Source organism: Ahaetulla prasina, chromosome 2, assembly GCF_028640845.1.
Source record: "Ahaetulla prasina isolate Xishuangbanna chromosome 2, ASM2864084v1, whole genome shotgun sequence".
In the NCBI taxonomy this organism is placed as follows: domain Eukaryota; kingdom Metazoa; phylum Chordata; class Lepidosauria; order Squamata; family Colubridae; genus Ahaetulla; species Ahaetulla prasina.
The window spans coordinates 184,716,056-184,742,096 of NC_080540.1; the positions used below are offsets into that span (position 1 = coordinate 184,716,056).

Here is a 26,041-nt window from a genome sequence, read left to right on the forward strand (position 1 = left end):
AATAGGCCCAGCAGAAATAATAGGCTCTGGATTAGTTACTGCAGAGGAGGGTAAATTTGAAACTGCCCTGCTACAGATTCTTTGTATAGCTTGATCTCTCCTTTGCTCATCCCTCTGAGATGCTTTGGAAGACTTACTGCGGCTAGAAGTGGATTGGGCCTTGGCCGTCTGTTTGGAAGAACGACTGCTTTTTGCAATGGGAGCTATGGAAGAGACACTTCCCGATGGGCCATGATCCTCTGGCTGAGGAGAGCCCTGTCATTTATTAGTTTTGGCCAAGGCCTTAGGCATGGTGTAATTAAAGTTAGAGCTCTTAGTCAGCAATAAGGCCAATAAATACCTAAACAAACCGCGCCCCAAAATGGCGGCTGCCAGAAAAAAGGGGGCGGGAATACAAACAGCCGAAGCTTTAACTAAAGCCCCAAGACTTGCCAGGCAGCAGGACTCCTCTATGGATGTGGCTGCAATAATATGAGCACAAAGGCTCCGCGCCCCAATTTGTCACTTTAAAACTGTTGGAGCTATAAATAAGTTCCCACTCATCTGAGGTTCACACTACAATGCACCCAAAATGGCTGCCAACATGTGATACTGGGTAGGGGCGGGGCGAGCATGCTTGTAATTTGCTATTTTGTTTGAAATTCTTTTGGCGGCAAAAGGCGGATCGCATGCAATTAGGAGACGGAGGGCTGGGTAGAATGCAGGCTACCCGAATGGGAGCGAGAAAAAAACTCCACTACGATCGAAGATAAAGCTGGGCAGTAAAACCTTAAGGAAAAATTCCTGACTGCCCAGCAAGCCCTCAGCAGCGCTGGAAGCTGCTTCTTTGATGTCGGGAGCGAAGAAAAACTCCACCCATCTAATCTCCGCTGACTTCGGGGGCACTAGACCCCACCAAAAATATCCTGGAATGCCTGCTGTTCAACAGGATTGAAGCAGACTAAAAGTATTCTGCAGGCAGCGGAGAAGCCCCAGTGTAGCTAGTTCGGCAGAACTGTAATTAGGGGCTATAAATCCTGAAAGAAAAACAAATACTACTCACGAAAGTAACCCCTTTGAAGTCAGGAAGGGAGAAATCTCACAACGCATCCGTCCAGCTGAACAACTGAGTCAAATGCTGGGCTTCCTGGCAGCAAGGGGCGGGACTTTACAGCTTCAACAGACTCAGTTGTCCAATCTGAACAGAGGAGTTCTACCCACATTGACTGCTGTCTCCACCAAAACGGAGAAAACGTGAATAGCAGCTAATTGAAACAGGAAAAGAAAGTGGAAAGAAACAATTTAAGAAAATTAGAGACATCTAAAACCTGGAATGAGAGTCTGGAACCTATCTCAAGGGTTTTAATTAATTTGGGAGAATTTTTTCAATTAAATATTTTAACTGCAACTGACTTTGGATAACTTTAAAAGTTTTTACTGTCTAACTAACTTTGGACAATTTTAAAAGAGGGGGAGAAAAGGGAAAAGAAGAAAAAAAATGGATTTGATTATGATTTTAAAACTTTAAAAATGGACTTTGATTTCATCTTATTCTCCCCACTTGGCTCAAGTTTGACTATAAAGGATTACAATGTAACTAATTCTGGGACTGAAAGAAAGTTATAAATTGCAACAACTTGAAACAAAGGAAATTTGGCTTCAAAATGGTTACTTTACTATTCTGCTTAACTACAGTATAAAGGAGGCAAAGGATCGTGGCTCTAAATGGAAAGAAAAAGAAAAGGGAAAAACAGATCTGATCAGGATTTTAAAAATGGATTTTAATGGATTTTGTCTTTACCCTTTATTTTTCTATAAAATTTTGAACATAAAGGATTATAAGAAATTGAAACAAAGGATTTTGTACTTTACTATTTTGTTGTAGTATAAAGGTTTACATCTAAAGGCAGAAGAAAGAAAGCAGAAATAAATGACTTGACCTTAAAAGGGATTGTTTGTTAACTGTGGATGGCAATTGTAGTGTAAAGACTGACACCTAAAGCCAGAAGAAGAAATGCTCCCCAAAGACTTTTACATTCAGATGTTTGATTTCTAAGATTGATAATATTAAATAAGATAGAAAATGAATCTAAACAATTATTAAAGTATGACATTTAAAGGTAGAAGATGATGTTTAAGAGGGGAATATCTTTGTGATTTCAGGGCATTCTAAGAAATAATAAAGCACTTAGATAGTTGACCTTTAAGAATTATACTAATTGGATAGTTAAGAAAATACATTTCTGAGCACATGCAGTTTGAGCAATGTTTTTGTGATTTTAGAACATTCCCAAGGGAAGACTTTTGTATTTAGAGAGTTGACCCCTAAGATTGACATATGGACCCATATGTCAATCTTAGGGGTCAATCTTAGAGGACCCATATGCGGAAGATGAGCTCAAAAACCTAAGGCAGAGGGGGCGACCCATTAAGGAACACATCTGTGAATTCAGAAGTCATTGGGAAGCTACCCCCTATACCAGAACAACTGTTGGTGTATTTTTTCAGAACAAGCCTGGACAAGCAAATCACCCATGTAACCGCCTACCAGGACATCCCGAACCAAGTGGTTCCAAGTAGCCATAAAAGTTGATGGCAGGTTGCGCACCAACGACATAAAAAAATCAACTGGACACTAAAGCGAGTGGTCAACCAGATTAGAGACCACCCAGCCGATAGGGAACCACAGCACCACAGCTGGCCTCAAAACCAGCCCTCACATGAAGCCCGCTGAAATGCTACAAATACGGGGAGATAGGCCATATGGCATCAGGATGTGCAAACCCAGCCCTGAAACCAAGGCCAGAGCCACTACCCAGGGCACAACCGGAACGAAGCCCCAAGCATGCCACCAACACATCCCAGAAGGCCCTCCAGGCCGCAGAGGTCCCTCCCTACCCAGCCAAGGGGGGAGGGGAACCCCAGGCAATGACAACCAGTCACTGGAATCCCACAACAGCGAGGATGAGGGCAAAAATAACCCAATGGCGAGTGAACCAGTTCACCCTTTCATTTTCCGAATATGCCTAATAGCCCCAAATACAGGAACCCAGGGGACTTTTTAGGACCTAATAGATTTAAGGCTAGATGCTTGATCAACCTAACCATGGTCCTGAAACTGGGGATCAGAGTGAAAAGGCTGGCCTACCCAATCTGGTTTGAACAGGTCAGTAAGTCCCCATTGGGGGGAGCCTATGCCACCCATCTGACCAAACCAGTGAGGCTAGAGCTGGCGAATCACTGGGAAGTAACTCGATTTGTAATAGCCCCCCAAATGACAGACACAGTCATACTGGGACTCTCCTGGCTAGGCAAGTGGGAACCGATTATCTGGTAGCAAGAGGGCAGCTGCAGACTGAGGATACCAAGGGGACCCCAACCCCCTCCAAACCAGCAAGCAGAAACACCACCCACATGGGGAATTCTCCAAAAGAGTCCACCGAAACAACTGGCAGCCACATCCAGCAAACCCCAGAGGCTGAACAGATCTTGAGGGAATATCAGGATCTCACTGAAGTATTCAGGGAGCTAAGTGTGATGTCCTGCCTCCCCACTGTGAGACAGATTGCGCCATCAAAATCATTCCCAGGGCAAAACTATCCAAGCCCAAACTGTACGCCATGATGCCCCAGTGTTGTGTCTTGCCCGCCCTCAGAGCAGCCGGGGCCTTCTTATCTGCTCCCGAACACGGAGGAATGTATGCCTCCCAGCCCCAGTCCTGGCTCCATGCCCAGACAAACTGCAGAAGAAGGAGCATCTCCCTGCCCCAGCCCTGACTCCATGCCCAGGCAAACGGAGCAGCTAGACCCCTCCCCCTCCTCCACAGCAGGTGAGCCTGAGCAGGGTTTACTCCCAACAACAGCTGATTGGAGTAATCCTCGCATCAGAAGATTGGATAGGCGGAGGCAACAGAAGGAAGGGAGGGGCAGGCCTTAATGAGTGCTGAGTCATGGAGCCACACCCCATGGCCTATATAAAGGATCTACTTTCTGGCAGTCTCTGAGTCAGGCAAAAGTCGAACTTATCTTCCTGAAGTCACTTACTGGTCTCCTGCCTGCTCTGAGGACTTTGCTAGGACTTTGGGCAGAGCTGCAGAGGCAAGCCTGATTCGGATTTCCCTGACCCAGCCGTCAGCGGAGGAGTGGGACACGACACCCAGGAAATGCAAGAAATGAGCAAATACATAGACAAAAACCTAGCAAGGGGGTCCATCAAGCCAGCCAAGCCACGGGTCACAGTGCCAGTCCTCTTCAAAGAAAAAAAATAGAGGAAACTATGAGATTGTGCATGGACTTTAGGGGAATAAACACCATGTGCGTACACAACCTATACCCCCTTCCCCTCATGAAGGACATGCTATTTCACCTAGCCATGGGAAAAGTTTTTACCAAATTAGACCTCAGAGAAGCATATTACCGAATACGCATCAGGGAGGGAGATGAATGGAAAACAGCATTCAACTGCCCCCTAAGTAGCTTCCAATTCAAAGTGATGCCTTTTGGACTGCAGGGAGCCGCAGCAGTGTTCATGCAGTTAATAAACGAGGTACTTCATGAACACCTCTACAAGGGGGTCCTGTCTACCTGAACGACATCCTCATCTACACTGAGACCATGAATGATCACATACCCTTAGTTCGCTGGGTACTGGAAAAACGTCTGGCAGTCAACCTGTACGTCAAGCTATCAAAATACGAAGACTACCTGGGCTACCGAGTGTCAAATGAGGGTATAGAGATGGACGCAGCCAAAGTACAATCCGTCCTAGGCTGGCCTAGGCCCTCGCTACAAAGCTTCCTAGGGTTCTCAAACTTCTACAGACAATTCATCCCCTCCCTCGCAAAGATCACCAAACCCATGAGGGACCTCTGAAAGACAGGGAGCCCAGGACGAAACCCCGCCCAGGACAACCACTACAGTGGGACCTAACCTGCCAAGAGGTATTTGAAACACTAAAATAAATATTTGCAAAGGAATTGGTGCTGAAACATCCTGACCCTGAACAACCCTTCGTTATCCAAGCAGATGCCAGCGATGTGGTAGTGGGAGCAGTGCTACTCCAAAGAAATAGCCAAGGAAACATACAGCCCTGTGCCTACGATGCCCATAAGCTCACGGACACAGAGAGACTATGGGCCGCATGGGAAAAAGAGGTTTTTGCGGTGAGAATGGGAGAATGTCAAGAAAGCGCTAACTAAAGCAACACAAACCTTTAAGAAACAGGCAAACACCAAGCTCCGCAACAGCCATTCCAGTTGAGGGGAGAAGTTCTACCTCTCCACAAAATATTTGAGGTTAAAACTGCCTAGCAAGAAACTGGAGCCAAAGTTTATAGGACCATTTCCCATAGGAGTCATTCCACGTCAAGTGGTCTGATTTCAGGAAAATGCCCATGTTGACCATCATGGATTTTGATGAAATTTGGTGTGAACATGCACACACGTCCCCAATGAACATTGGTAAAGTATTATGTTTGCCAATACAATAGTCATTTGTATGACCCTATACTGCAGCCTTCAACCGTATGACTCTGAGATTTCAGCAAATTTGAGATATAATATCTCTAGCAATATTTTGTTGAAACAAAACTTGGCCATTTTGTACTTGTTGTGCTCTATTAAACAAAATAATAAAAACATTCTCACGTTTTGTACAACTTTTTGTATTTTGTACAACTTGTTGTGCTCTATTAAACAAAATAATAAAAACATTCTCATGTTTTGTACAACTTTTTGTATTTTGTACAACTTCTTGTGCTCTATTAAACAAAATAATAAAAACATTCTCATGAGTGATCTCCATCTAGATAATTAGAAGCAAATTTGGCCGAAAATGACTGTGGCGTGAAAAAAGGGTAAAGTTTGGCTTCTTATATTTCTGGAAGGAAAGGTATGAGAAACGTGAAACTTTGTTTTTACCCGGGGAAAAGAACTTCCTTCTTTTCTTCAGATGCCATAGTACAACAGTACCAAAGAAGACGTCAACTCCATCATCCATCTAAGCAAGTAGCCATGCCAATCCTCACAAGACAACAGCGAGCTTCACCAGCGCCAGTAGCTGAAGATCTAGTGCAAACTCTAAGAGGGGCTTTAGCGGAAATGAATTATTTCAGCAACATAGGAATGAGCTCTCAATTAGAGATGGATTGGCAGGGATGTGGGCCAAATTGTATATTCCAGCAAGCCAATGGGCCCTGGTATTACAGTCCAACCACGATACGAAAGCGGCAGGGCACTTTGGGTTTGTGAAAATTCTCCACCAAGTAAAACAACAGTTTTGGTGGCCGTGCATGAAGAAGGACATAAAGACCTATGTAGCCAGCTGTCCTGTGTGTGCATTGGCAAAAAGGCTACCCAGAAGACCACCAGGGCTGCTGCAGATGGTGGTGAGCCCCTCAAGGAAGGAAATACCAATGAACTTTTATTAAGGAGTTACCAGAGAGCACTGGGAATACCATGATTTGGGTTGTTACAGATCTTTCTCCAAATGAGCCTACTTTGTGGCCCCAAGATCCCCTGCATGCACTGAGTGGGATGGTTGACATCCTATCAAACAAACAAGTCTCCTTCAAATCAAGCTTGAGTTCCAGTGATTTTATGGACATGTACATATCATTTTTTTGATGATAAAATGGAAGAGGTCTGCATTCTTTCAGGATGTTACAGCTTTCCAGCCTAATCTACATTTCTGGTATTTCTTTATCATTTCCCATCAACAAACTAACCAAATGTAATCCTGCTCAACTTTTTTTAGATTAAGCATGGTTAGGGATTACCTGGGCAGTTATTTGAAAACAGGTGTTTTAAAAATGCAAATGGTAAAAGTAACAAGGATCATAAGTGAACAACCAAGCCCTTGCAAATTTACTAGGATATTCATGGATATTAAATAGTATGCCATTCTGAATTATAAACAACAGATATTTTACTCTGATCAGTGTAGTAAGAAAACTGTTTTCTAGGGAAGATGCTGGAACATTTTTTAGTTTCAGCAGGCTTTAAGGACAATGCCTTTAAGTTAAATATTTTGCTGGATTCTTAGGAAGGTTATTGCCAGGCATTTCTAGTTCATACATTCAGTTGCCATATTCTCCAAAAATGGTCAATCAACCAGCTGTACACAAAGCCAAATCTAGTTTTACAGTAAGCAAGTACTTAGGCAAGCAATGATTTGTTATGTCATGCAAAGAACAAAGAAAACTGAACTTTGAGCAGTTCCACCATTAAATTTCACTAGTGCCATAAACTCCCTAGGTGACTTTAAGCTGGTTGCTATTCTACCACAGCCCCAGTTCCACACAATCTTAAACTTGGAAAGCGGGAATCAGATTTACACTAGAGCAGTCTATGTCCTATTCTGTCTAAGCAAAGGAAAGAACAACTACTCACCTCCATGAGTTGGTCGTGCAGGTGGGGATCAAAGTCTCCTTCCAGGTCACTTTCTTGAAAACTGTTACCTGCTCTACCAACGATCTTACGTAGCTTCTCTAGTCGTTCCAAGATCTCCTGACGCTTCAGGTTCTTCAGATGCTTCAGCTCCTGCTGCTTCTGTTCCCTCTCCTTTTAAACAAATTAGTAAGCAAAATGTTGGAGATGTGATTGTGAGGATGCTACTTATTATCATATATGGTGGACTTGCAAAAAAGTTAAAGCTTTTTGGATTAAAATATGGTGGATTATGCAGAACATTTTGAAAAAGAAGATTAAGTTTGTTCCACAGATCTTTTTATTAGGAATAATTCCAGATTGCACTGTTATATAGACAAAGCTAATTTTGAATTTAATAACTGCTGCAAGACTATTGATTGCACAATATTGGAAGAAAGAAGACTTACCTACAATTGAAGAATGGATTAGTAAAGTATCAAATTTAGCAGAAATGGCAAAAATTTCTGCCTATTTGAAAGACTATACACAAGAAAAATATATTTTGGAATGGAGAAAGTGGATCGATTATATTCAAAATAAGTATCAGATTAAAAAAATACCAATAACTTTTTGAGTGAAGTTAGGAATTGCTATGTATTAGAGTTTAAGAAAGAAGGGAATTGATAGTGTGATGGTGTGAAATGGAATATGTTTTATGTTATATTTTAGATTATGTTTGTTAGTTACTATACCCTGTATTCTGCTCTGGGAAGTCTTGGGGGAGGGGAAATGGGGAGGAAGGAAGATTATAAATTGATTGATTGCCATTGTACAGGAATAATGGTAGAATTAAACAAGTTGGAATGGTGTAAAATCGGGCTGCTCGGTAACCACTCCGAAGGAAAGGGTAAGGAAAGAGGAGTAAAGAAGGAAGAAAGTAGGTAGGCAGATAGGTAGGTAGGAAAGAAGGAAGGGAGAAGAAAGGATAGGAGGAGAAGAAGGAGGGGAAGATAGAGGGTTAGAAAGGATGGAAGTGAGAAGTGGGAAAGAGGAGGGGAAGTAGGAAAGCGAGGAGAAGGATGGTGGGGAAAGTAGAAGAAGGATGAGAAGGGTAGGAAGGATTAAGGAAGGGAGTGGCGGCCGAGCAGGCCTGATTGAGCATAATCTGAGTATAGGATCGATTGTTGGATAAGTGATTGTACTGTACACTGGTCAAATTGTGGGAATTATTATGGAAAATTAAAAAAAATTGCCCCAAAAAAACACAAATTAGTAAGTTCATGAACTAGGAAAGAGAGTGTTAAGAAATAAATGAGGTACATTGATTAATGAGGTACATTGGGTCAAGATTTAGGCCAGATTCCATGCCACTCACTTTTCTCTTGCGCTCCCGTATTTCTTGGCGCTTCTCTTTGCGGTGCTCATCCTTTCGACGCACAGATGTTGCAATAATGCGGGGATATGTTTTTACCTGTTATGAAGGGAATGGGAGTGAAAAGACAAAGGGGCTTTTACCCAATATTTTTTGAACTGAGCATTTGGCCTTCCCATTCAGATTTCTAGCCACTTCTACCACACTTACATGTTGTGCTTCAGGTTCCTCAAAACGAAAGTTGTACTTGCGCTCAAAATCCTCTTGCTTCTTTAAGAAGAATTCACCCTCATCTGATGAGTCTGAAACAGCCAGTTGGATCCCAGGTGGCCTATGACGAAGCAGCAGATATCATACGCAGTATTAAGTAAGGCAGTGATTCTTAAAGCATGATTCTAGGATCACTGGGGGTCCAAAAACCCTCTTAAGGGTCCATGAAATCAAAATGCCAGATATTAAAGATATTTGCAAAACTTTAAAACAATGTAATTTAATTTGTTAAAAATTTTGGGAATTTTCATGAAAAATAGTTAATATCTAATGAATTTAATATTGTTATTCAATAAATATTTCACAAATGCATCCATTTTAATGTTTAATGTTGATAAATATAATCCATACAAATGAAAACATTTTCATGGTCCTCATTAACTTTTTAAAAGAGATAAAGGGTCCTGGGAGCAAAAAGTTTAAGAAATGCTGACTTGATCAGCTGAAACATTTTCTACAATTCAATATTCCTCTTTCTTCCCCAGCACATTGCATAACACTTCAGGAATTCTCAGTAGCAGCATTATTTTAAAAATAGGTCCTATCTCCACTGGAGTTGTAGCTAAATTATTTATAAAGCATTTCTATACTTTAGTAGATACAGAACAATTTGAAATATTTGGCAAATAAATTAAGTTTAAATCAAGAGAACTGTTTAAAAAGTATAGCACTTAAATGGAATTGGAATACACCAATCTTATGATGTCAATGCTATATTGTGGTTTACTCTGAAAATTTGGACCCTACCCAAATTTAGGCAGACTCGGGGCCATACTTCAATTAAACAGCCTGGTGGTAAATATGCCCCTATCAATAACCAATTACCATTTCTTACAACTCCTACTCTGATTGACCACAGAAACCAAATATTCTTTCAAGCAGCTAATAGGGCCAAAGTTCAATTTCTAGGAGGACTGCAGAGATTGCTACAATGCTATTGGACAAGTTACTATGTTGTCAGTCTAATTAACAAGTGAAAGACAGAGGAGGAAGTAGACGAAAGACAAACAAGCTAGTGTATGTAATTCTATGTAATGCCTGGTAGCTAAAGCTATACTTAGATTGCATGCAAACATACTGAACAAATAATGGAGGAATTAGGCTACTCTAATACCAGGAACAAATTTACGTAAGAACAGTGGAATTGCCTTGTTGTTATCAAACTGAGGTAGTCTTGCAACTGGTTTCCCACAGTGGTCAATCAGTGTTTCTGGGGTGCTCAAAAACTCCAAATGGAGAGATAACTCTCCCTACCAATATTCCCTTCTAACTGGTAGTTGGAGACATGCTTCCCCAATATCTGAGGTAACATTCAGTATAACAGGTTTATTATCCTTTAATTTATTCAATCCCCCTTTAAAACTATTCAAATCAGTGTAAATCCCATCTTATGAGAATTAATTTCCACAGATAACAGTAGCTATGTGCCAAGCAAAGAACCTTTTCTTTTCTTTTTTTTTAAATTTTCAACCTGCTGCACTGAATGACCCCTAGTTCTAAAGTCTGAAGAGAAGAAGCTTCTCGTTGGCCATCTGCTCCACACCATACATGATTTTATACACCTCAGTCATATCATCCTTCAGTTGCTTTTCATAAAATAAACAGATTCATTCATTCAGATAGACAGTGTTGTAACCCCCAGTCATTCTAGCAGTTTTTTCCACACTTTCCCAATTCTATCACTTCTTGTTTCAAATGTCGCTACCACATCCACTTCAGTACACAAAATTCCAAATCAGAATGTCTCACAGAGGTATCAATGGATATTACGGTATGGTCAAGTTTATTTTCAATCTCTTTCCAAATGATCCTTAACACAGAATTGCCTTTTTCATAGCTGTTGCACACCGAGTTACATACTTAATGAGCTACTAGTGATATCCTCAAAGTTTTTATACATAAAATTGAATATAGATCTATGTAATACATTATTAGTAGACTGTGAGAAATCAATGAATTCCTTTCCTATTAGCTCACTCTTTCTCCAATTTTGAAGGGGAAGAAAAAAGTCAAAACCTTAAAAAGTACTGACCCTTTCTGTTGACACTCCTGTTCCTGCTCCTCCTCACTGCTTCTTTTATAACATTGGCTTAAGATATAATCTCTCAGAAACTGCTCTCCTTCATCCAGTTTTGGGTCATTCCAGTATATTTTCAGTGGTATCTGTGGAGATAATTAGAAATACACAGATGAAATCCAAAACTGAATTTAATGGTGATTCTTGTTCACATTTTCATTCTTAGTAATATGTTTTGAAGTGCCAGCCACTTCTCTTTGCTCAGGGATGATCTACAGAACTCTTTTATGACCATTTTATCCTAAAACCATGGAAGGTGATGGACAGACTATGATGAGACACAGAGAACACTAACAAGATTTTTCAAGTTTTTCGTTTTTTGATACTGCCACCTTCATAATAAGTCTTTTTCCTTCCATTATTTTATTGCAGCAACTTGCAATTAAAATTAGCCAGAGGATGATAAATAAATCACTCAAATGGTCAAGAATAAAGTCTGTCCTTCTTCTTTACTTAGTTCTCTCAAATGGAAGTTCTAGATCAGTAAATAGATTATTTTCAGAGAATAATCCAAGTCAGTTGAATTATTGTTACCTGGATTTATAGGGCCTATTAAATCACCAAGAATCAATTATATGCTAAACCAAAATAACTACCAGCTATTCCAACACATTTGTACAGTCATCCACATCAATTGTCCCCAGCCCTTTACTAGCCAGATCTTGAAGTTCAGTCTCTGCTTCTAGCTTCTTTTGACCTTTCAACCAGCTGATATAGTCTGCTTCCTCGTGTTCCTGGAAGAAAGAGGTTAAGTATTAAACTGTCAACATTAACATCCCTTTATCATTCCAGCGTTGTGGGGATTTTTATTTGCATTTTTAATTACTTTCAAATTCATCATTGAGTTAGATTATTTTTAGTCAAAATATTTGTACTTTATTTTGCCCTTAAAAATACCAATATATATTTGGCTCCTGAAAAATTGAGTGTCTTTCTCCATTATAATCCAAGTTTTCAAAACCTAAGTAACACCTGGGCTATCTTAAAAGAGATTTGGGCAATACTGAAGTTTAGACTGATTGTATATTTTAGGAAGCAAATTATCCTTTGCCTCATGATATCATGATACCTGCCATTTATCTTTAACTTTAATTGGCAGTTGACAAAACTGGATGACCAAGTTCTCATAAGACAGTCGACCCTACTACCACATGGTAAATGATTTATTCAGCACAGCAGCAGAGAATCAGCAAGATGTAAAACTGCTCCAACTGAACTGAAAATAATCAAATTTCCAGATATTCCAGCTTTGTTGGCTGAAACTAGTGTAGAGACTTTATATAGCTTGTTCATAAATATTTAGTTATTCTATAGCTGGGCTGTCAAACTCCCAGCCTATGGGATGGATGCGCCACATGCTGGCCACGCCCAGTTTAGTGAAGGGGAAAAAAGTCCAGATACATCACGTGACGCCACCATGACAAAATGAGTTTGACACCCGTTCTATAGTGTAGTCTATCTGAACTTCTATATGCTACATATAGTTGAATGATCCCAAAGATTTTATACCTCTATCATTTTCTGGGACGTTGGTTCGGTCCCAGGCGCCTGATGGACCCTGAGAGGTTCCTGACGGAGCTTGGGACGTGTCCTGAGAATCTGGCCCACGGCACGACTGAAGAACTAGTCGCGGCCTGAGAAGCTGGAGCTTTGGACCGTGTCGTGCCTTTGCGGCCTCTGACCCGGCGCCGATCTCAACCTGCTCCTTGGTTTTCCGAGGAGCTGAGGGAGATGAAACGCCGGAGAAGACGCCTAGAGAGTGTCTGGAGATCCAGCCGCTCCGAGGCTGACCGGACACTACTTAGGTCCTATAGTAGGACCTACCTAGTGGTATTGAGGGAGGCGAAGCGTTTTTACGTTTCCTCCCTCATTGCGTCGGCAGATAACCGCCCGGCTGCCCTGTTTCAAGTGACCCGCTCCCTCCTTCAACAGGGGGAGCGGGGGGACCCATTACTAGGGCGTGCCGAGGAGTTTAACGGTTATCTATACGACAAAATCGTTCAGCTTCAGGACGGATTGGATCAAAATTGGGTAGATCCAGGCGAGGGTTCCGAGGCCCGTCTTGTTGAGGCTGTTTGGGATAGCTTTGATCCTGTGACTCCCGAGGACATGGACAGGTTGCTGGGAAGGTTGAATGCCACCACATGTTTACTGGACCCGTGTCCCTCCTGGTTGGTGCTGGCCACACAGGAGGTGACACGAGGCTGGCTCCAGGGGATTACAAATGCTTCTTTGCGGGAGGGAGTCTTTCCCGCTGCCTTGAAAGAGGCGGTGGTGAGACCTCTCCTCAAGAAGCCTTCCCCGGACCCAGCTGTTTTAGGTAATTACCGTCCAGTCTCCAACCTTCGCTTTACGGCGAAGGTTGTAGAGAGTGCGGTGGCATGGCAGCTACCCCAGTACCTGGATGAAACTGTCTATCTAGACCCGTTCCTGTCCGGCTTCCGACCTGGTTACAGTACTGAGACGGCTTTGGTCGCGTTGGTGGATGATCTCTGGAGTCCCTTGGGAGATAGGGCGGTATATAAATATGATTAATAAATAAATAAATAAATAAATAAGGGTTACTCCTCTGCCCTAGTCCTATTAGACCTCTCAGCGGCTTTTGATACCATCGACCATGGTATCCTGCTGCGCCGGCTAGAGGGGTTGGGAGTGGGAGGCAACATTTATCGGTGGTTCTCCTCCTACCTCTCTGACCGGACGTAGACGGTGTTAACAGAGGGGCAGAGATCGACCCCGAAGTGCCTCCTGTGTGGGGTGCCGCAGGGGTCGATCCTCTCGCCTCTCCTGTTCAACATCTATATGAAGCCGCTTCGTGAGATCATCAGTGGTTTTGGGGTGAGATACCAGCTATACGCTGATGGCACTCAGCTGTACTTTTCCACCCCAGGCCACCCCAACGAAGCTATCGAAGTGCTGTCCCGGTGTTTGGAAGCCGTACGGGTCTGGAAGGGGAGAAACAGGCTCAAGCTTAATCCCTCCAAGACGGAGTGGCTGTGGATGCCGGCACCCCGGTACAGTCAGCTGCAGATGCGGCTGTCCGTCGGGGGCGAGTCATTGGCCCCGATGGAGAAAGTGCGCAACTTGGACGTGCTCCTGGATGGACGGTTGTCTTTTGAAGATCATTTGACGACCGTCTCCAGGAGAGCTTTTTATCAGGTTCGCCTGATTCGCCAGTTGCGTCCCTTCCTGGACCGGGATGCCCTATCCACGGTCACTCATGCTCTCGTTACATCTCGCCTGGACTACTGCAATGCTCTCTACATGGGGCTCCCCTTGAAGAGCACTCGGAGACTCCAGTTAGTCCAGAATGCGGCTGCGCGGGTTATTGAGGGAGCACTACGTAGCTCCCATGTAACACCTATCCTGCGCAGACTGCACTGGCTACCTGTGGTCTTCCGGGTGCACTTCAAGGTTTTGGTGACGACCTTTAAAGCGCTCCATGGCTTAGGACCGGGATATTTACGGGATCGTCTTCTGCCGGCTTCAATCTCCCAGCGACCGGTGCGTTCTCACAGAGAGGGACTCCTTAGGGTGCCGTCAGCCAAACAATGTCGGCTGGTGGCCCCCAGAGGGAGGGCCTTCTCTGTGGGGGCTCCTACCCTGTGGAATGAGCTTCCCCCTGGACTCTGACAATTGTCTGACCTTAGGACCTTTCGCCGCCAACTTAAAACCTATTTGTTCCGTCTCGCTGGACTGGCTTGATTTAAAAAAATATATATAATTTTTTTAATTTGATTAATTGGGGTTTTAAGTTTTTAATAATTTATAGGGTGTAATTGTGTTTTAGTTTTGACCAATTGAATGAGTTTTTTAAGGGTTGTTTTTTAATATTGTTTGTTTTCCTGTATTTTAACTGGCTGTTCACCGCCCTGAGTCCCTCGGGAGAAGGGCGGTCTATAAATTAAATTAAATTATTATTATTATTATTATTATTATTATTATTATTATTATTATTATTATTATTATTATTATTATTCTTTTCCACAAATATAAAATCAAATAAAAGTCAGTTTGTGCATCTTCCCTCTTCTCAACTCTCTCCTCCATTTCCTCCTTCAAAATGCTATTTTATATATCATCATCAGTTGTTAACATTTCTTGGAAGTGTTTTTCAGATTTCTTGACAGTCTGTTTTTAAAAATCACAGGTAGTCCTCAACTTACAGCAGTTTGCTTAGTGACTGCTTGAAGTTACAACGGCACTGAAAAAAGATGACCATTTTCCATACTTATGACCATTGAAGCACTCCCATGGTTACATGATTTACATTTGGATGCTTGACAGCTGGCTCACATTTATGACAATTGCAGTGTCCCAGGGTCATGTGATCCCCTTTTGCAATCTTCTGACAAGCGAAGTCAATAGGGAAACCAGATTCATCTGACAACCGTGTTACTAATTTAACAACTGCAGTGATTCACTTAACAAATGTGTCAAGAAAAGTTGTAAAATGGGGCAAGCTCACTTAACAAATTTCTCACTTAGCAACATAAATTTTGGGTTCAATTGTGGTCATAAGTTGAGGGCCACCTGTACACCAAAAAGAAATCTGCAATGGTCCAACACAGATTGAACTAACTATGGACATTACAGGGAGATCTGTACTCCCTGCATCTTTCTATCCATTCCTTTGTGTGCTCAGAGAAGTATGAAAATAAAACAATGTTTGACTAATATAACTCACTGGGATTCAGTTGTTCTAAGTTAAGCTAATTCTTATATTTAAGCGAGGTGCTAACCCTAGCCTAGACCCAGTGAAGCATCTCATGAGAGGCCAGTTTAGTTTAGTTTAGTTTAGTTTATTCAAATTTGTATACCGCCCTATCTCCCTAGGGACTCAGGGCGGTTCACAGGCAGATAAAATACATATAAATACAAGATAAAATGTCCGTTAAAAAAACTTATTAAATATAGCCCGATAATTAAAACAATATATATAAAAACCCATTTAAAATCTAAATTTAAAAAATTTAAAAAACCTAATCCAGCCCTGCGCAGACAAATAGATATGTTTTAAGCTCGCGGCGGAAGGTTCGGAGGTCCGGAAGTTGATGAAGTCCTGGGGGGAGTTCGTTCCAGAGGGTGGGAGCCCCCACAGAGAAGGCCCTTCCCCTGGGTGTCACCAGACGGCACTGCCTAGCTGACGGCACCCTGAGGAGTCCCTCTCTGTGAGAGCGCACGGGTCGGTGAGAGGTATTTGGTAGCAGCAGGCGGTCCCGTAGATAACCCGGCCCAATGCCATGGAGCGCTTTAAAGTATAAAGTATTATCTGTGTTATATTCTATAACACAGATAAATTGCATACAAGATTCCGAGAACACATTCAGCATCCTATTTCTTTTAAAGAATGGGTATCTGAAATATTAGAAAGACGTATCACTGTTGAGGACTCTTGGAATATCTGAAGTGGTCAAGAAAAAGTCATCATAGGAAGAAGATATCCTCTGTGACATTCAAGTAAAGTTCCTCCCAATCTGAAGAGATGATTACTATTTCAGTCAGCCTGGAGGACTAAACAGAAAAAAATACGTATTTCCCATCTTTCCCCCTCAGAAACTAAAAAGCTGAGTTCCAGAACAGTATCCTGCTTAGATGAGCAAAAGAAAGACCTAAATAATACTACCTCATATAGACACATACTTTCTCTTCCTTACTTTTAACCCGTTTCTGCAGTAGGGCTGAAAAATTGCCATTGTCACCTTCTTCTTCATCACTTTCTGCCACAAACTTTCGGAAGCTGCATCAGAGACAAAGTAGGTTTAATATAATGTCAAGTGTTTTTGGAGGTTAAAAATCAATATCACCACACAACACATAGTCACAAACATTTACCACTACAATAATTAGATTCAATTAGTAAACTGCAATACTTTTAGCCATGGCTTATCAATTAAGTAACTGGGTTCATTAAACCATTAATCCAGAACTATAGTTTCCTAATGAGAACTGGGTTCAAAGAAACGAAGCCAGGCAAATTAAATTTTGGTTCAACTGAATATTCAAATCCAACCAAAGAAAAATTATCTGCTCCAAACAACCCCAGCAGGATTCTTAGCAATACTTCAGTTGCCACCAAATATTCTTTGCTTAACGACAAACACAGCTCCAGAAAAATAAAAAGTGAAACTGAAATAAACCCCAAAATCTATCATTACTCAATCTTAAGAGATATGGAATAAAAGTTGGACAGGTTAATGAACATAGAGAAAATACACTAAGCAAATATGAAATAATACCTTACTCCCCCAATGCCTATGTAGGAACAGGGTTCCAAGGTGATTTACTCTCAATCACACCTCTTTATTTATAGACATTTACCATTTGGAGGATATATCAGCATGAAGATTTTGAACCACCCAAGTTGTTTCCAATGAGTTGACCAAGTTCCTAGCTTCCAGATAGCTAATATCTACAATGAATTCTTGCCTTACCTTTCCTTCAGCTCCTTCTGTTCCTCTACATAAGTCTGAAAAAAGAAGACAGGGAAAAAGAAGAGTCACCCGGTAACTTTACATATTGCTAGGACAGTTTATGAGGGGATCCAGACTTCAAATTTATATACTCCTTCCAGACTCACAAGTTGCTTTTTAACTGTTATCTCTTCTTCTTCCTCCTCTTCATCTTCATATTTGCTGCAGAAAAAAAGAATGACAATGAGTTGACCAATCCTTGCTAATAAACACTTGAAATGAAAAAAACCAAATTATCGTGGCTGACAAACCATACCCAACGAGTAGTCCTTAGCAGGTCTACATCTACATGGAGGGAAGTAAGCAGTGGGGTACCACAAGGTTCTGCCTTAGGCCTAGTACTCTTCAATGTCTTTATAAACAACTTAGAAGGGGAACTTACCAAATTTGCAGATGATACTAAGCTCGCAGAAATAGTTAACACCCTAGAAAATAGGCTCAAGATCCAGATGGATCTTGACAGACTTGAACACTGGGCCCTATCTAACAAAATGAAATTCAATGTAGAGAAAAGTAAAGCCTTACACTTAGGCAAGAAAAACCAAAAGTACATATATAGATTGGTGAAACCAGGCTTAATAGCAGTAACTGTGAGAGAGATCTTGGAGTCTAGTGGACAACCAAGTAAATATGAGCCAGCAGTGTGCAGCGGCAACCAAAAAAGACAATGCAATCCTAAACTGCATTAACAGAGGGATGTAATCAAGATCAAGTGAGGTACTAATACCATTCTATAAAGCCTTAGTAAGATCACACCTAGAATACTGCATCCAGTTTTGATCACCACACTATAAAAAAGATGTGACTCTAGAAAAAGTGCAGAGAAGAGCAACCAGGATGATTAGGGGACTGGAGATTAAAACATATGAAGAAGGGTTACATGAACTGGGCATGGCTAGTCTAGTGAAGAGAAGGACCAGGAGAGACATGATAACAGTGTTCCAATATTTAAACACTGAGAGGAAGGGGTCAAGCTATTTTCCAAGGCATCTGAAGGCCAGACAAGGAATAATGGATGGAAGCTGCCCAAGGAGAGATTCAACCTAGAAATAAGGAGAATTTTTCTGACAGTGAGAACAATCAACCAATGGAACAGCTTGCCTTCAGAAGTTGTGGGGGCTTCATTATTGGAGGCTTTCAGAAAGAGATTGGATTGCCATTTGTCGGAAATGATGTAGGGTCTCCTGCTTGGGCGGGGGGTAATCCTGCTTGGACTAGATGACCTACAAGGTCCCTTCCAACTCTGTTAATCTAATCTAATCTAACCTAAAACCTGAAAATCAGTCCTCTGATACTGATGAGATATTGCTTCCAGAGATGTTGAAGACAAAATCTTCTCAGAAAGGAACAAAGCTGCTCATATATTCATCCTATTGGCTAAACTGATATAAATTTACTAAGGAAGGGAAAGGGAAGTGAAGTATGCACATATTCTTTCAGTATAGAAACGTAGCATAGGAAACCTAGCTCCTCTATACTGCAAAAAAGCAAGTGTCACTATATGAAAATTATATATACACTGTGCACAATTATTAGGCAAGTGAGTATTTTGACCATAACATCATTTTAGGACATGATTTTCAACTGATATTTTCAGAGACATTATATAAGAAATGCACTAATGTTGGTATGGGTGAAAATTAAAGAACAATATTATTTGAGGATACGGTCTGGCTTTCAACGATGGAAGCATTGATTCACCCAAATGTTGGAATTCTGGAGCTCCGGAATAATGCCAATATCCCAGCCAATACAGGGGATCCCCAGGGGATCATAACTGTCCCGTAGACACAGTTAAGAACGGAGGCGCAGGCTGGTGCGAACAGGGAAGCCGCAAGTTCCCTGAAGTGCCAGCATTAGTCTCCAACCCAGCAGCGTGGAAAGACAGCCATTAGGAGCTGTCAAAAGCCGGGGCGGCCACACAAAACAGGAAAAGAAAAGAGAGTGAGGTAATCATCTGGGTGAAAAATTGAAGTCTTGGAAACAAGATTCCTTTTATATTTTTGTCTCCTGAACTTTTAAAAAAAGTTTCCTGAAAGAGGAGACGGGAGGGAGAGGAATAAAACTACCTCCCCACCTCTGGAATAGCGGCGAAAAAGTGGAAGCCATTAATAAAGACTAATTACAGAAAATTGAAAAATCAAATTAATGAATTGAAAGCAGATTGGACAAAGAGGTTTTGCATGGCTAATGAATTGTTTTCTGAAAGCTAGAATTTTGTAGCTGGAAGTGCAAAGTGGAAAGAAAAAAAGTATTGTTATGTTTAAGAGTACTTTAAGTTACTTGGAGTCCCATCTAGTGGTGACAGAGAAAACTAAATAGACGTACTGAACAAAGGAGAATATGAAAGCAGAATGACCTTGGACAATGTTTTTGAAAATGGCAAGACGACGCTGGTAAGAAGTGGTCTTGTGATTTTGTGATAGAAAGAGGGGGGTGGGGAAAAAAAGAAGAACGTAAGTTTTTGTAAATTACCAAGATTGAGCTGTCTGTTTTGTCCTTCTTTTTTCCTTTCGCTTGAGGGACTTATAAACTTTGGATTATTATTTTTTCCTTTTGGGTTTTCTATTTTTTTTTGTGTGTTTGTTTTTCTTTTCTCTCTTTTGGTTTTTACTTCCTCGATTTAAAATTTTGTGATTTTTTTAAAAAATTTTTTAAAATTAATTAACAACAGAGTTGGAAGGGACCTTGGAGGCCTTCTAGTCCAACCCCCTGCCCAGGCAGGAAACCCTACACCATCTCAGTCAGATGGTTATCCAACATTTTCTTAAAAATTTCCAGTGTTGGAGCATTCACAACTTCTGCAGGCAAGTCGTTCCACTTATTAATTGTTCTAACTGTCAGGAAATTTCTCCTTAGTTCTAAGTTGCTTCTTTCTTTGATCAGTTTCCACCCATTGCTTCTTGTTCTACCCTCAGGTGCTTTGGAGAACAGCCCGACTCCCTCTTCTTTGTGGCAACCCCTGAGATATTGGAACACAGTTATCATGTCTCCCCTAGTCCTTCTTTTAGTTAAACTAGACATACCCAGTTCCTGCAACCGTTCTTCATATGTTTTAGCCTCCAGTCCCCTAATCATGTTTGTTGCTCTTCTCTGCACTCTTTCTAGAGTCTCAACATCTTTTTTACATCGTGGCGACCAAAACTGGATGCAATATTCCAAGTGTGGCCTTACCAAGGCATTATAAAGTGGCACTAACACTTCACGTGATCTTGATTCTATCCCTCTGTTTATGCAGCCCAGAACTGTGTTGGCTTTTTTAGCAGCAGCTGCACACTGATTAGTATGGTTCTTGTTTTTCATTTTTGTCTTTTTTTCCCCATTTTTATAAATTTTTCTTGGGAGAATATATTTTACACTCTTTCTAATTTTTATTGAATGTTTGGACATTTTGAAATTTTTCATTGGTGAATTTTTATTTTTGTCCTGATTTGGTTGTTTCTTTTTTCCTTTTGCAATTTTCTTTTTCCTCTTTGGCTTTTTGGGTGGTTGTTGATTTGTTTTTGGCATTTTGTTTTTCTCTGAAATATATGTGGATTAAAGTATCAAGAACCTGAAGAGTTTGATGGATTTGGGAGCAGATTTGGAATTTAAATTTGGAATTTAACTAAAATAAATAGCTGGAATCTTAGAACTGGATTATTTGGATTACAAAGCGGGTGGTGTGATTTGAAGAGACAAGATGAAGAAAACGACACAACATCTATCATCACCAGCATCGAGTGTCACAGAACAAAAGACAACAGAAACTGTATCACAGCAAGAGAAAAGTAATACGAATTTAAAAAACATATTACAGAACATATATAAAGATCTTAAGACAAGATTAGATAAGGTAGATGGAAGAATGGAAAAAATGGAAGGAACCATGGAAAAAATGGAAGGAGACTTGAAAGAAGTAAAAGAGATGACAGGGAAAAATGAACGATTGCAACAAATGGGGAAAAAATCAAGAGGCAACAGAGAAAAATGTTGAAGAGACGGAGTACAGACTTACAACCACTGATAAAAATCAGGAAAAAACAATTATAATTCTCAAAATGGATAAAGCTGATTATTATTTAAGATTCCAAAATATTGAGGAAGAAAAGGGAGAAAAGCTAGCAGAGAAGATTGCAGAGATATTAGCAAAAATAATGGAAGAAAGCAAGGAAATAATTTTAAATGGAATTGATGAGATATATAGAGTGCACACGATATGCAATGAAAAATAATTTACCTAGAGAAATTCATGTCAGATTCACTAAGAAAACTCAGAACAGAGATATTGCAAATGATGAGAAACACAACAATAAAGCACAAAGGGAGAGAAATATTGGCACTGAAACAAATTCCAAGAAGAGTGAGAGACCTGAGAAAAGAATATCAATTTCTCACAAAATGTTTGATAAAAAGAGGAATAAATTTTAGATGGCTGATTCCAGAAGAAATATTGGTGAACTGGCAAGAGCAAAGATACAGATTAGATTCAGTAGAAAAAGCAGAGCTATTTTATGAACAACACATAGGTCTGCAAGAACAAGAAAAACTGAGAGACGAAAAAGGAGATGGATGATAGGAGGAGAAGAAAGAGCAGCCAAGGGAGATGACTAAAGAACAAGAGGAGAGAGTGGTAAGAGAAGGAGCAAGAGCAAAAGAAGTTAAAGAACAAAGAGAGATAAGAACGACTAGATCGACAAAACAAGTAAATAAATAAGAAATGGAGGAAGAAATTAAAGTAATATCTCTGAATATAAATGGATTAAATTCAGCAATAAAAAGAAGGAAGATATTTAAAAAATTAGAGAAGCTAAAATTCAGCAATAAAAAGAAGGAAGATATTTAAAAAATTAGAGAAGCTAAAACTAGAAATTATTTTCCTACAAGAAGTTCATATTAGAAGGCAACATAAAAAACTTTTGGAGCAAACAAAATTGGGAATGTTGTATACAACATTGGCTTCTCAAAGTAAAAGAAGGGTGGTATTTTATATCAAACAGACAATTCAATCCAAGCAAATATTTGAAGGTGAGGAGGGAAGTGTGTTAATGGTAGAAATTGTAATGAACTATAAAAAATAATTACTGGTGGGAATATATGCTCCAAATGAAAATCAAGAAGAATTTTATGCAAAACTACGTAGAAAAATACTAGAATATGAATATGAAGATATTTGCATAATAGGAGACTTTAATGCAACAGTTGATAATGAATTAGATTATAAATCTACAAAAGTGAATAAAAAACCAAGAAAGACACTTCCGAAAACATTTTATACAATGGTAGATGAATTAAGTCTACTAGATGCTTGGAGAAAAAGAAATCTAAAGGAAAAGCAGTATACATTTTATTCAAATAGGCATATGTCACGGTCAAGAATAGATATTATGTGGATATCTACAGATTTAATATTTAAGATAGGTAAGATTGATATAGAGGCAAATATATGGGCAGACCGCAATCCGATAATGATGGCATGGAAAGGCCAAAGAAAAAGAAGGAGATGGACATTAAATCAAAGTTTATTAAATGAGAAAGACTTTATACAATATATGGAAAAAGAATCAACATTTTTCTTCAAAGAGAATAGAAAAGAAGATACATCATTGCAAAACGTATGGGACACTAGTAAAGCATATATAAGAGGCTTGGCAATGACTTATGCAGGAAAAGAAATAAACAGAACAGACAAACACAAAAGAAATTGGGGGAGGAATATAAAAAGTTAGAGAAAGATTTGCAAAAAAATCCACAAGATAAAAAAATTAAAAACCTAATGGACTTGAAAAAAACATAAATTGAACTTAATTGAGAATGAAGACCTGGCAAGGAAAATAAAATGAACAAAGCAAATTTTTTTCAAAAATGCAAATAAACCAGGAAGATGTCTGGCATATAAAAGGAAAAAGGAAAAAGAAAGTTGAAAACTCAACTACTAGATCAAGATGGAAAGATATGTTATTGAAATGAAGAAAAGAAAAAAATAATTGAGGAATATTACAAGAAATTATATCAACAAGAGCAGATACCAGAAGGGAAAATAGAGCAATATCTGGAAAGGGAAATAGTCCTTCGGGAGAAGGGCGGTATAAAAATCAAATAAAATAAATAAAATAATAAATAAATAAATAATTCCTAAAATACCAGAAGAATTTAAAAAGGCACTAGAAGAAAGAGTATCAATGATGGAATTGATGGAGGGGATTAAAAGACAGAAGAATGGAAAAACCCCAGGACCAGATGGATTACCAGTAGAACTATACAAAGAATTGCAAGAGGTACTAAGTGATAAAATATTACTGTCAGTGTTCCAGAAAACCCTCCTTGCAGAAAAGACTCCGAAGCAAACATCTTTAAAAGTTCTTTTACTAGCATAGGTAATCTGGCACAGTTGGTGGAAATCCGAATCTGGGGATCCGGGTTCCTCCCTCAGTAATACAAACTCCACAATCCCCACTCTCATGACCCTTTTGCCGATCACATGCTCCAATCTTCAACCGTCCCATCTCGAGACATCACTCCGGCCACTCTTTCACCCGATGCGAGCTCAGCCTGACCTTGACCGGCAGGAAGAATGTTGTTATGTCTAATAATCCCTTGTACCACCACCACCCTCCCCTACTTTTCCACACAGGAGAAAGTGGTAGCGTGTGAAAGCCTTCGGCCTAGTATGGCTTCCAAAGCTGACAATTACAAGTATTTAATGATTTATTAATAGAAGCCAAGGCGCCAAACTCATGGATGGAAGCATATATAACTCTTATACCAAAAGAAGAAACAGAGTTACAACAAATAAAGAATTATAGGCCAATTTCACTATTAAATGCAAATTACAAAATATTTGCATCAATTATGGCGGAAAGATTGAAGAAGTTTCTAAATGAATTTATACATTCAGATCAAAATGGTTTTTGCCCAAAAGACAAATTAGAGATAATATACGAATTATATTGGATACATTGGAATATTATGAAGCACATTCAGAGAAACAAATGGTATTGTTATTTTTATTTATTTATTTTATTTATTATTTAAACTTATATACCGCCCTATCTCCCAAAGGACTCAGGGCGGTTTACAGGCATATAAAAACATCAATATACAAATTAAAATAATCATTAAAAGACTTATTCTAATGCCAATAATTAATAATACCAATTAAGAAAAATAGAAATATAAATATTAAAATCAATTTAAAACCCCTCTAAATTTAAAAATCTAAGCCAGTCCTGCACAGATGAATAAATGAGTCTTGAGCTCGCGACGGACGGTTCGAAGTTCTGGAAGTTGACGGAGTCCTGGGGGGAGTTCGTTCCAGAGGGCGGGAGCCCCCACAGAGAAGGCCCTTCCCCTGGGCGTCGCCAGACGACACTGCCTAGCTGACGGCACCCTGAGGAGTCCCTCTCTGTGAGAGCGCACGGGTCGGTGAGAGGTATCTGGTCGCAGTAGGCGGTCCCGTAGATAACCCGGCCCTATGCCATGGAGCGCTTTAAAGGTGGTCACCAAAACCTTGAAGCGCACCCGGAAGGCCACAGGTAGCCAGTGCAGCCTGCGCAGGATGGGTGTTATGATGGGGCTCCATCTATCACCCGCGCAGCTGCATTCTGGACTAACTGTAGCCTCCGGGTGCCCTTCAAGGGAAGCCCCATGTAGAGAGCGTTGCAGTAATCCAGGCGAGACGTCACGAGGGCGTGAGTGACCGTGCATAGGGCCTCCCGGTCCAGAAAGGGGCGCAACTGGCGCACCAGGCGAACCTGGTAGAACGCTCTCCTGGAGACGGCCGTCAAATGATCTTCTAGAGACAGCCGTTCATCCAGGAGGACGCCTAAGTTGCGCACCCTCTCCATCGGGGCCAATGACTCGCCACCGATGGTCAGCCGGATTTAGCTGACTGTACCGGGATGCCGGCATCCACAGCCACTCTGTCTTGGAGGATTGAGCTTGAGCCTGTTTCTCCCCATCCAGACCCGACGGCCTCCAGACACCGGGACAGCACTTCGACAGCTTCGTTGGGGTGGTCCGTGGAAAAGTACAGCTGGGTGTCATCCGCATACAGCTGGTACCTCACACCGAACCCACTGATGATCTCACCCAGCGGCTTCATGTAGATGTTGAACAGAAGGGGCGAGAGGATCGATCCCTGCGGCACCCCACAAGTGAGGCGCCTCGGGGCCGACCTCTGCCCCCCTGTCAACACCGACTGCGACCGGTCGGAGAGATAGGAGGAGAACCACCGTAAACGGTGCCTCCACTCCCAATCCCTCCAACCGCGCAGCAGGATACCATGGTCGATGGTATCAAAAGCCGCTGAGAGGTCTAATAGGACCAGGGCAGAGGAACAACCTCATCCCTGGCCCTCCAGAGATCATCCACCAACGCGACCAAAGCCGCCTCCGTGCTGTAACCGGGCCGGAAACCGGACTGGAACGGGTCTAGATAGACAGTTTCATCCAGGTGCAAGGGAAACTGATATGCCACCATATTTCTACAACCTTCGCTGGCGGGTTGGAGACCGGACGATAATT

The 26,041-nt window shown here is 40.9% G+C and overlaps 1 protein-coding gene across 4 annotated transcripts in view; it reads right to left on the reverse strand.

The window, feature by feature from the left end:
* KRI1 (KRI1 homolog) overlaps positions 1 to 26,041 on the reverse strand; it is a 62,509-nt gene that overhangs the window by 22,271 nt on the left and 14,197 nt on the right. For all 4 annotated transcript variants that reach the window (XM_058168460.1, XM_058168459.1, XM_058168458.1 and 1 more), the window contains 8 exons: positions 17,645 to 17,699; positions 17,499 to 17,533; positions 16,708 to 16,804; positions 11,721 to 11,798; positions 11,020 to 11,150; positions 8,928 to 9,048; positions 8,721 to 8,816; positions 7,367 to 7,537 (listed from right to left, as the gene is read on the reverse strand). In XM_058168460.1, the coding sequence (XP_058024443.1) occupies positions 7,367 to 7,537; positions 8,721 to 8,816; positions 8,928 to 9,048; positions 11,020 to 11,150; positions 11,721 to 11,798; positions 16,708 to 16,804; positions 17,499 to 17,533; positions 17,645 to 17,699 (784 nt within the window). The remainder of the gene's footprint in view (positions 1 to 7,366; positions 7,538 to 8,720; positions 8,817 to 8,927; positions 9,049 to 11,019; positions 11,151 to 11,720; positions 11,799 to 16,707; positions 16,805 to 17,498; positions 17,534 to 17,644; positions 17,700 to 26,041) is intronic.